This window comes from Durio zibethinus, chromosome 17 (genome assembly GCF_047325235.1).
Source record: "Durio zibethinus cultivar Kanyao isolate XHJ-2024 chromosome 17, ASM4732523v1, whole genome shotgun sequence".
NCBI lineage: Eukaryota > Viridiplantae > Streptophyta > Magnoliopsida > Malvales > Malvaceae > Durio > Durio zibethinus.
The window spans coordinates 13,873,146-13,885,961 of NC_143178.1; the positions used below are offsets into that span (position 1 = coordinate 13,873,146).

Genomic DNA, 12,816 nt, shown 5'->3' on the forward strand with positions numbered 1-12,816 from the left:
AAGATAGCAAGTTGGGTTCCTGGGTGGGTTTGCTGGGATTAGACAAATTGGGAGATATTGGGGCATGTGGGTGGATGGGGGATTTTGTGGGGTGGGATAGAGTAAGGGTGGGGCCATTGGAGGGAGGTGGGGGGGATGAATTTTTTATTTAATTTTTAAAATTTTTTTAGATAAAATTTAATTAGAGGTTTTAAAAATTTATAATTGAAAAAATAAGAGATTAATAATTTAATATAAGATATATAGAGATTTTAGATGAAAAATTTTGATAATTTTTTTTGTATAAGTTAAATGAAAAATAATTAAAATTAAATATTATATTTTAATTTTGTTATATATTAATTTATGATTTTGTATTTGAAATTTAATAATTTTTTTGTTGTTTTGGTATTTATATTGTTGTCAATCTTTTGATATTAGATTAATTTTTATTATTTTTGTGTAATTATTGAAAAATTTATTTATTATATAATTATTGAAAATAATTTGTGATAAAAAAATTTATATCAATTAGTGTATCAAAAAGATTAAGTTACTTAATAAACTTAGCATTTTATGATCTATTACTCTTGTTAAGATTAAAAATTAAAAAATAAATAAATTTAAAATTATTATATTTTTAAGTTTGTAATTTTATTAAATATAGATGCTTGGTATTTAACATATTATGTTTTGTTAATATTTAATTTGTCTAGAATTAATATTTAATATGAACTTTGCCAAGAAAAATTTTGTGGATAAACCAAATATGAATGCTTTATTATAATCTAAATAAAATTGTGAATAATTTTTTTAGAAAATAAAGAATATAGTGTCATAAACTATTTTAAAAATAATTGAATAAGAGTTTTAATAATTATAATTATAATTATAATTATTACATTTTATAATAAATTATGCAAAAAAAAAAAAAATTTCATGACGTCAATGACCACAATGACCGCAATGATTTTCGTTATATTCAAAAACACAATAAACGCGACACGACCGAAAACGTGATAACGATCGTTATTTAAATCCCTATCCATTTCAATAATACACAGTAGCCTATTAGTCAAGATTCTTGGAAGCTTGATGCTAGATTACAGAAACTGATCAATGCACTTAAAGTCAGTCCTGGATAGAATTCTTAAGTATAGCCGGTATGGGGAACAATTGCGGAGAAAAGGAAAGCTTGTAGTTGGTAACCATCCTGACTTAAGAACTGATGGCTTATTTCCATAACAGTCCCTCGGGAGGCCATTCAGGGACACAGGCTACCATTGATAGAATTGCTGGTGTATTGTAGTGGAAAGGATTAAGGAAGGAAGTGAAAATGATGATTAGAGAATGCATCACTTGTCAACAGTACAAATATGATAATTTTGGTACCCTTGGACTACTCCAGCCTCTACCTATTCCTGACAGAGTTTGGGCTTATATAAGTTTGGATTTTATTGAAAGGCTACCAAGGTCAGAGGGAAAAGATGTTATTTTGGTGGTGGTCAACAGGTTAAGCAAATACGCACATTTTATTGTCATAGCCCATCCTTTTACAAACAACAATCTGTGTGCAACAGGCACTGTATGAAACTATCTGCTAGTTATTTTGGGCCCTTTCAAGTGTTGAAAACGGTTGGTAAGGTAGCATATCAGCTGCAACTACCACTGAGGTCTCGAATTCATCCTATTTTTCATGTGCCTTAACTCAAGCAACACATTGGCAATATCCTCAGTTAAAGTCAGTTTCCTGTGATTGGCATTGATGGCATCATTGTCAAGGAACCATTGCAGATTCTTGACTGAAGGATGATAAAGAGGGGAAATAAGGCCGTGACCGAGGTGCTGGTGAGTTGGACCACTAAATTTCTTGAATATGCTACTTGGGAGTTGTTATACCATCTGCAAAAGCAATATCCACACTTTAATCTTTGAGGACAAGGATTGTTTTAACGAGAGGCGTATTTGACGCAGGATGATAAGTAGCAAGTTAGTTAGTAAGCCCATTATATCAGTCCAGTAGTCAAAAGTTTCATTAGAGCCCAATACTTATTCAGCTTGTTAAACCTATTGTGGTATTTCCTTATTTTCTGTCACATTTTAGTAGGAAGTCGTTGTGGGGAGCTGTAATTCCGAGATTCTCGGAGGGGAGGAGGAGTGCATATAGCATTACAATATTGCATTGTAACGACAGACAATGAATTAAGAAAATTCATTTCTCTCTGTTTCTCTTTGGAATTCTCTGGTCTTATTTCTCTTTTCTTCTCTGTTTTTCTGTATTGACTCAACTTGAGTGCGCACCAGCTAGAGGGACCTAAATCTAACCCCTCACACTAGATCAGAGAAGAGCTTGATCTAGCTTGACCCTCCCGCCAAATCCAGCCACACAAAGGGCGCTTTCGCTTCAGCTATTGGAGTCAAGGGTAAGGGGTCGGATTCCACCATTCCGCCAAAAGAAATAATAGATGAAAAAAAAAAAGAAGATAAAAGATAAAATTTATTCTTTATCAAATTAATGTAGAAATATTTTATATTATTATAACTTATTTAACTTTTACAAAAAATCATTTAAATTATAAAATAAATATTATTTATTTAGAAAAGTACAAAAAAAAAAAAGGAAAAGATTAAAAATATATTTAACAAAAATAATATAAATTCAATGCTTTTTTAAATTTTTATTTAGTTTTTAGTAAGTTAATTGTTTTTATATTTTTATAAATTATTTCATTTTTAAAAGTTAATTTAAATTATAATACAAAAATCATTTTGATTTTTCTCTAATCACAAAATAATTTTATTAAAAGAAAGTTCACCTCATATTTTTTTGATACACATCAAAGACATATGGATGAATCTGTTAACATAAGTCAAATACGTCTTCAAGCCTTTGGTCTAATTGCTAAAAGTGTTTGGGGACATCAAAGATCTGATTTTGAATCAAACAAATCAAACACATGTTATCTATGTAGCATTTAACAAAAAAAAAAATGATGCTTAGATAATAGAATTATCGATTTGTTTAGATTATTGACAATTAGGGACTAACAATTTTTAATTTTTGAAGTTTATATATAAAAAAGGTACGTGCCTCAAAGTTTTTAAATCATGTGTATATTTTTAAAAAATACTTGTAATTTATTCTTTTTTAACCTAATTTTTGTTTTCATTTTAATGGAATATGCAGGAAAGCGAAAGCGCTAAAAAATGTAATAAAATTGAATACATAAAAAAGTTGAAAAAACTTAAAAAAAAGAATTCAACGCATATTGCATATTCTCTAAAACATTTTGAAATTCTATTCTTCTAAGAAAGAGTAGATAAAGTTGTCTTCGTATCGTAATTCAATCAAAATCGCCGCTGGCCGACCCTCCCCCTTCTCCCTTACCTTCATCCCCTTCAATCTCTGTTCCCTTTCTCTTTTCTTCCTCTCCCAGACTCCTTTCCTCACTTTTTTTTTTTTTGAAATTTTTTTATTTTTATTTCAAAAGTGAAAAGTTAAAAACAAAGATTTTTATATTTTTCATATTTTTGTTTTCCAAAAATTTTAATGTCAATATATAAAAGAAAAAAGGCATTGAGAATTATATGTTTAGTTTAAAAGACTTTTAAAACTGACTATACGATCAAACTTTTTTACCGTCAAATTGATAATTTCGGCGCAAAATGATATTTTTTTTCAAATTAATGGATTGACCGTAAATTAGGAACAAAACTAAAGGAGATGAATAAAATTTACCTCAGATTTTAACCGTGGTATTTCCCTCAGGAAAGAAAAAATAGCACTAACTTTTGGGTAAAAAAAGCTTAGCCACAGCATGCCATTTTACTAAAATATATGGTAGAGAATTCCCACAATATTGCCATCCATGTCTAGCATTGTTTTTTTTTTTTTTTTTTAAATCATTGTAACTAAGAGTTTAACAATTTCCCAATAGACCTCGTGATTACGTTGATTAACATGTGTTCCAACTGACAGGCTTGTAAAAGAAGCCGAGTACAAATCAATTTGCCGGAGTCTACCTTCCTTTCATTGATGGGCTCAACGTCAGCCTGCATATTGGGCAATCTTCCTTTCAAGTGAACTTTTATCAGCCCCAACCACCTTATCAACTTCCTTTCCATTTCTTATAAAGAAAAAGGTAGGAACACTGCTAATATTCCAGCACGCAGCCACATCCCTACCCGCATCTATATCAACTTTTAAGAACACCACTTTCGAATATTTTGCAGCTAAACTTGTATAAAGAGGAGAAATGAAGCGACAGGGACCACACCATGTTGCAGTGAAGTACAATATCACCAGGCGAGATGTTCTTGTAGCAGCGTTCAACTTAGTTTCCAGCTCACTGGTGGAGTGAATGCCAATAACCTGCCCTGTAATTTTCAAAAAGCACCGTAAGGTAACATATATGGATGCTTGTCCCATAACCAACAGTAATGCAATTCACATGTGCACAAAAGAAATAATCCTAATGGTTGGCGGTGTGGACTCTTCCAACTGATCCCATGAGATTTTATGATCCATAAGTTGTCTCAAAGCAACTATAAAATGATCCACATGGAGGCCATTCTACCAGTTTAAAAAGCAAAAAAAAAAAAAAAAAGAAAAACAGAACAACAGAACAAGAAGAATTAATAAGAGAAATGAATAAAACAGCACAAGTAGTAGTGACACAAGAAATGCATTACCTATGTAGACTTAAGGTCAGTATCGCAAATGGTTTGTTATAGCCATGTAGAAAGATTTTCCAGTCTCTTAGGCCATTTTGAGTCTTTAATTACATTATGAACACTTCTTTCTAGCTTGTTCAAATGCTTTTCGCTTGAAAGATTATATGAGGCATACTGGATATTGAAGAATAGTGGCATAGCAAAAAGAAAAATTCACTAGGGTTTTGTCAGAAGTACAATTATCTAACATGACACTTTTATTCTTTATACTATTATGTTAAATCTAAAAGTTTTAGATATGTTAAAAAATTAAATATATTATCTCTCTATTTCAATAAAAACTTACTACAATTATCTCATGCTTTTGATAGAGTCATCCCCGAATTTTGCGTTAAGTTGGTTATATACCGTCTGGATACCTTTTGCTTCGGAAAATTGAAAGAAAAAAAAAAAAAGAAAAACAGATATATTTAGATACAAGGCAAATTATATTTTAAATAAGTTAAAAATTAATCCTTGTGATAATAAAATCCAGAATATTATATGTAAATAAATATATAATATATCTCAAATGATATGAAACAATTATATTTTAAAGTATGTCACATTTAACATATTAATGCTTATTAACAACCACTAATTAGAGTTTAAGACTAGACAGGATGGATTTATGGGAATGGGAGAGGGCTACCTCCCATTGTGTAGCCCAATATCACTTGTACCAAAAATTTATATATTTATATTAATACTAATTAAAAGACTTTTTAAGATTTTTTACATATTGTTAATTGCCATCATAAAATTAAATGAAAATTTTACTTATTTGATCCTTCTATTTTAAGTATTTGTTCAATTTTAATGGGGTCAAATAAGAAAATTACAAAGAATTTAACTAACCCTTATTTATAAACATAATCTTTCTACTGTCAAGTGGGGTCAATTGATCCCACTCAACACAATGTAGCTACTCTATCAAAGAAAAATCTTTTCTAATATGTCATCTTGATCAGGATTTGAGTTACAATTTTGTCAATAGAGATAGACTGAAAAGGTTCATTTTCTTAAACATCTCTTAACTTAAGTTCATTTTCCCTACTTCTATTACAATTAATTAAAACCCTAATCTCTGAAACATTATGCTTTGAAACAAATAAAGAAGAAAGCTCAATTTAGAGATCCCGCATCACTAATGGTCCATTTGGTAGGAAGGTAAGAAAGGGAATGACAAGAAAAAAATTTAACCTAATGGTTGAGCTACAAAATAGCACATATCATAATCCCTATCATTAGATTAAAAAATTTTCCATTCTTCCCCCTTTCTATCCTCCCCACCAAACATAGCGAAAGCAAAGCATTATATTTTTCACCATAGCATGTCCTAGACTAAAACATAATATATCCTAGGCCATCACAAGCAAAATGCTATCAAGACAAGCTTTCAGAAGAAGTTTCCATTTGACAATGTTAGATTTTTTTACAGTATCATGTATCTTCTACAGAAACTATAAAGAATAACCGATTTGAAGTCATCTTCTTTTTTTTCTTTTGCTTTTTGATAAGTATAAGGAAAGACACATGAAGCTATTAAGAAAAGCTTTTAGTATAGAAGTTTCCTTTTGAACAAGTTACAATCTGTATCATGTATCTTCTACAGAAACTATAAAGAATGGCCAATTTTAAATTCTTTTTTTTTTTTTTTGATAAGACAAATTTTAATCTTAAGGAAAGGCACATGAAATTGGACTAATTCATCTATAGATATCAGAAAGGAAACCTAAAAACAATCCTTCAAAAGATATTCCAAGTCTGAATAAAAAAGCTAGATCGGGGAAAAGAAATAGAGTTGACAGTCACAAACAACAATCTAAGAATGTGCACAAAATATCCTAATGCATTTCCCAGGCAAGACCAGTTTCAACCCTATCAGTCCCCAAACAAGCCTGCTTAGTTCATATTTTCTACGTTAAAGGAGACTCATGGGGTTCATTCACAATGACTGCCTTGAATCAGAGATACCTACTTTACATTCTGTAATTTCACAACTACTCCCAGGATCCTTCACTATAAGTCGCTCAAAACTTCCATTTTTTTACTTTTGTGCTTAACATCTGAGACGCTTTGAACTCAAAGAAGGATTTTCATACTTTAAAGTTCCCAAAGATTTTCAGATCCTCCAATCTAGGCTTCTATCTTCTTGGTCTTAATTCTTTTTGCAGATAATAGAGCCTATAATCCCAACAGAATTGTGAAACCACGATAATTCATCAGTATAAACTGTAGTTTTGGTTAAATGTTGTTCAGAAACCTGTTCAACCAAGTAAGCTAATAAAGGATAACAGATATGGCGAAGACAGTCTGTATGGGGTTTATGATGGGCTTGTCTAAGAAATTAAAGACTTTAGGGTACGAACCTATGATTAAAAAGGATTAGGGTTTGACTCAATTATCAATGAATCTTCAAAGAGGGATGACAATGTGGAAATGTCTGGAAAAGGCTGGTAGAATTTTTCTGCAGCAACATAATTGGAAGACAAGTTTAAAGGTTCTATTCTGCATTCTTGTGAACAGTAAACCATGTTACTATAGAAGTTGAGTTGGACAATAGAAAAAAGAAGAGAACATTCTCAACCAATCAAAAATTTTCATAGAACCTTCACTGTCTCAAGGCCTTCAGAAAATTCAACTCTAAAAAGTCTAGCAAAAAGAGAGTTATCAACTGATATTCAAGGCTTGTGCTTCTCCTGCAGGTTCTTGAAAACATTAGGCTTAGGTATAAACTTAACTGACAAACTAAATATTACTTTAAAACCCTGATAGCTCAACAAATCCATAATCAAACGCAATGATCCATTACTAAACGCTTTCTAGCAAAACGGAAGATTACCAAAATAACTCCAGACACACAAAACTCAATTGAACTGATACTTCAATAATGTCCAATGCGCTATGAAGGGCATCTTCTTTGTTGATGAAAAACACATGATATTAGCCACTTCCAAAGAGGAAAAGATCTATCTAACCAAGCTATTAATGAGTTATTAAACAACTTCATTATAAGCATCAATCATCAGACAATTGATGATTATGATGAACCAGACGAAACTAAACCACATACAACTTCACATCATAAGCATTTTCAACAAAGAGTATTGTAATAAATTTTTCAAGGTCCTTCCCATAGGATTTTTACCGGAAACATAAGCCTCTTTTAGATTCAAGAGTAGCCCTCTCAAAGATGCTGGTAGTCCCAGTTCATTAAAGTTGAACAATCTCTCTAGAGAATGCCTCAGTGGAGGCCTATATAAAGCATATACCACAAGAAAAATGAATAAGAAAGAAAACAATATCCATACCATCTTTTAGAGCAGATAGTGCTTTCTGATCCTGCACAAATTCAAAGATTAATAAGTTTCAGAATAAACACTATGACAGTTATATAAGACAGAACGAAAGTTCGCAATCGATACACAGGGCTGATAATAAACTACTAAATTATTTGACTCACATGGCCCCTACCCACCACATAAAAAATGAAAAATAAAACATCATTTATAAGCTTTCCTTGTAATCATATCTAACAACACCAAAATGAATGATGCCCAAGATAAATGAATCAGCTGTATAGACCACGTTTAAATGCAATAAAAACATCCCAGTTCTTGAATGGTAACTACATGCTTTTACAAAGTAAACTCTAATAGACCAAGAAAATAGAAAATAACATTAGCCTTAAGTGGCAGATGCATACTAAACTTTATTTTCATAAGACTTTCATTGTTCTTAATCATAATGAGCCCATGGCAAAGTTTAGGCACCAAAATAGATTGATAAATATTTCTGCCATATAATTAAACAATCATATTAATTAATTACACTTACTTGTGCTTCAGCTTTCTGCTGTTGACTCTGCCATCCAGTGCTTTTTAATTCCCTTTCTTTCCGCAAGCGTTCATATTTTCTGCGATGCTCTTCAATTTTGTGTGCATTAGGTTCCACCTGCATATTAAAGATGTTACCACGAAAAAGCATTTGCTAAGGAACAATAATCAAAGAACAGAAACATTACCTTTTTGAGTACTGAACCAATCTCCTCATCATAATCTAACTTTGATGCTACATGCAGATCACTTGCTGATTCTTCCCATCGGCCTAGCATGGCCCTTGCCATCCCTCGAACTTTATATCCTTTTGCTGAGTCTGGATTGATCTAAACATAAAAAATTAACTTCAGGTAATCACCATTATGCCAAGCAAATATAAAATAAAAAACTAGAGACTAATTAATCTGATACTTGTTTGCAATCTAAGCAAGCACAGAGAAAGGGAGGGATGATACTTCTAAAGCTGCATCAGCATCATGGATTGCAGCATTCGGTTTGCTCAATTTGATAAAGACACTAGCTGAAAACAAGCATGACAGACTTTCAAGAGAATGATCTCGTAGTAAGAGAGGGAAAAAATAGAAATAAATAAAGTTAGGGATAACTTATGCTTTAAATAAAATTACCTCTAGTGGCATATAATATTGCTGAGGTGGGATTTAACATGATAGCTTCTGTTAGATAATCTATGGCTTCGTCCAGCTTACCTGAGGAGGCAAAGAAACTTAAAATCTGTAAAGAAATGAGCAAAAAAAGAAATCATCAATTCAAAAAGCGCAGCATGCCTTCAGAGATTGCCTCAATAGCTTTTAATTTTTCTGTTTGAGCAGCATCCCGCTTATCCTCTGTAACTTCAACTGAAGGGTCTCCCATCTGAATTAAAAGAAGCAACATTTACTAGTTTAGCATGAAAGTCGATTACAGTCCACCAAACTGAATTAAAGACATAGAAGAAATCATATAGGAAGGATCACTCACTTTTACTGGAGGATTGTTGTCAGGTTCCACAACACCCGTGTCATCTAACTCGACATCAGACTCAACAATATCATCATCTACTTCATCTGAAAAGGTGCGTTTTTTGGCATCAGAGTGTTGCTGGGGCTCTGCCATGTTAACACCACCTCTATCCTGCAAATTGGTACAAAATATGAAGCTAAATGAAACAGGTATAGTCACTTTCCACCACCATCCCTCCGGAAAATCTTAGCCAAGTTCAGCATATAATTCTCTTTTTGCTAAAATCATAGCACTAGTAAAAACATAAAAAAGAAAAAACACTATCTCTCCAAGAAGGGGAGAAATCAGACAATTAATTTAATTAAAACACCAGCACCATGGAAATAAAAAAAAAAAAAAAAAAAACCCAGTAATAAAAACATAAATCTCAAGCAAAAGACCCTGTTCTTGGATAAAGAAAAAAGAAAGAAAGAATCAAATTTTGCTAGAAAAATCGAAGCTTTAGTTAATAAGCAGAATCTTACCGTTTGTGGGTCAGGTGGAATTTGAGCACCCAGACTTCAAAAACAAGAAATCAAAAAATATGTCAACTCCCCATCAAAGAATCACAAAAGCAAAAGCAAAAGGAAATTTTTTTTTTTAAATCTATATATGCTAAAAAAAAAAAATTACCTTTGGAGATATGACTTGAAGAAGGAAAGAGATGGGCTGTGGAGAATTGAAGGGTTCGATCTGCACTGATCAACAAATAGCTTTAACTCTGATACCTTTGAAGCATCCATCACCATAGCCTTCAAACTTCAAATACATGCCTAAATTTTTGTTCTTCTTTGGCTCTGTCAGCATTTCTTAATAGAATCTATCTAGAAAGCGCGTGAAGACTCTCGTGAAGGGTGGTGGCCCACTTCTTGATCAAATGAAACCGGTAATGTGATGTTGTTGATGTTTTGCTGATCGAAAGGACTGGGGAACTAGTGATGGAGCTGAACGTACATGATCATCAGCCCTTCTGCCTTTGTAAATATTGATAGTAATATATACTTTTCATGCTTTATTTTTTATTCGGGATTATCAAATTTGTATAATACTCATTAAAATTAAAAATTCAACAATTTATTAATAATTATGGTCATTTCCTATGTTTTCCATTATTTGCTTTATAATTTAGCAATATTGATTGCAATCGTTTAGACATAAGGTACGATGATTTTTATTTTTATTTTTTGTGTTTACTACATGTATATATATATATATATATATATATATATATATATATTTCACTCAATTCTATAAATACGGATAATTTCAGTGTGAGAAAAGTACAAACTGTTTTTTTTGTCAAATTATGTCAAAAGTTTTTATATTTTGTGAAAATTTAAAATTTAATCCTTGTATTATAATTTATACATATTTAATCTTTATATTATTTTAATTTAATAATTTTAATTCAATCATTAATTTTATCAATTTTTTATCGTTAAAAATGATAATACAACTATTGATTTAGTGATATGAACATTGATTTTATTGACGTGACATTGATTTTATTGATGTGATATTAACTTGCTAACATAACAATTAAAATCGATGAAATCAATTATTAAATGATGCAAACAGTTTCTGTATTCATACAAAATTTAAAATTTAATCATTTTATTCATACAAAATTTAAAATTAAGTCTCAGTACTCACATGAAAAATTGAAATTTAGTTCTTATAATACAAAAATATTTAGAATTTTTTAGAAATTTTTTAGTTTTTAATTTAAAAAAATATCATAATATTCTATCGTAATATTTTGTCACAACATAGAAAAATCTATCATAATGTTCTGTTATAATTTTCATGTATTGTCATTAAATTTGTCACAATTTTTTTTCACCTATGTGAAATATTGTTACTAATTCCGTCACTATTTCTTATTCATTCCGTCATAAAATATAAATTTGTTATTAATTTTGTCACATTTTTTTGTCATAATTGTAGCATTTTATGGTCATATGAAAAAAAATCTTACATAAATCTATTAAAAATCTATCACAAATTTATCAATATATGATACAAATCTGTTACTACCTCATTTTAATAAAACTATTATTTTTATTAATTTATTAAATGAATTAGAATTATAAGAGTAAAATTATCCATCAAATAGTATTTTTATTCCTTTAAATTAAACTCTATTTAAATAATTTTTTATAATCAAATATAAGTTCAATATTCTAAATACATTAAAATAATTTACTAAACTCAATGTGTATTGATTTTAGAATTAACCTTATTATTTAATTTAACATCATTATTTAGATAAGTTATTTTTTTGAACCTAAAAAAATTGAAAGTTCTCATAATAATATGTAATATTGATGTTTTTGTTTATCAAATAAATCATTTTCTCTTTTCGTTTTATTAGGATTCAAAGTTCGTCTTCAAAAAGGATATGAGCTCGTCTCTTGTAAGAAACTAGGTTTTGAATCTTTTATTTTGTTTGATTGGATGGAATGGTCATTTCATTCATGGTCTATTTCAAGTTCATTACAAATGTAACTCTTTTCAATAATTTAGTTCATTATAAATTTTATTATATGACATATTTAAACTAATTAAAATAATATTAATTTTGATATATTAATTTAAATTATTAATATTATAATTGATTAATATAAATGACAACAATATTATTGTTATGATATTATTGATAATTAATTATATATAATAAAAATAATATATTTCTAAAAAAAATTATATATGAAGGACTAAAATATTTTTAAAAGTTAATATTTTTAAAAAATTAAAATATTTTTATATTAAAGGGATTAAATTTTAAGTTTCGTGTGAGTATAAGAAATATTTACATAATTTAACTATTGATTTTATTCATCTAAATTACCATGTAAGCAAGTCAATGCCACATTAACAAAATCAATGCCAACATCATTAAGCAATAGCTAAGTTAATATTTTTAATGGTAAAAAATTAAACAAAGTTAGTGATTTGATTAAAATTATCAAATCAAAATAGTATGAGGATTAAATTTGTATGAATTATAATGTAGGGATTAAATTTCAAATTTTTACAAAGTAAAGGGATCTTTGCATCTTTACATTGCAATTTACGTCCTTCTGGAATGATTATAAAATTGGAATCTTTGATAAATGGAACTTATGAAGTGTGCCTCTTTTTTTCACTTCCCTATTTTGATAATAACAGCTTCTATATTTCTTCCTTAGCTCTGAATGCATGCAACTAGAGCATGTAATTGTTAATAAATTCTAGTTTGGACTACTTTTAGGAAATAAAACTTCACAGTTGGCAATCCTGT

The 12,816-nt window shown here is 29.8% G+C and overlaps 1 protein-coding gene across 1 annotated transcript; it reads right to left on the bottom strand.

The window, feature by feature from the left end:
• Window positions 1-3,769: 3,769 nt before the first annotated feature.
• On the bottom strand, window positions 3,770-10,308 carry TDX (tetraticopeptide domain-containing thioredoxin). The gene is made up of 10 exons (XM_022870223.2): window positions 10,167-10,308; window positions 10,019-10,052; window positions 9,513-9,665; window positions 9,320-9,407; window positions 9,161-9,241; window positions 8,990-9,054; window positions 8,720-8,860; window positions 8,533-8,649; window positions 8,007-8,037; window positions 3,770-4,356 (listed from the first exon to the last, which is right to left on the bottom strand). Exons 1-10 carry the CDS (start codon window positions 10,280-10,282, stop codon window positions 4,028-4,030), a joined length of 1,155 nt encoding a protein of 384 aa, XP_022725958.1. The 5' UTR covers window positions 10,283-10,308; the 3' UTR covers window positions 3,770-4,027.
• Window positions 10,309-12,816: the final 2,508 nt, after the last annotated feature.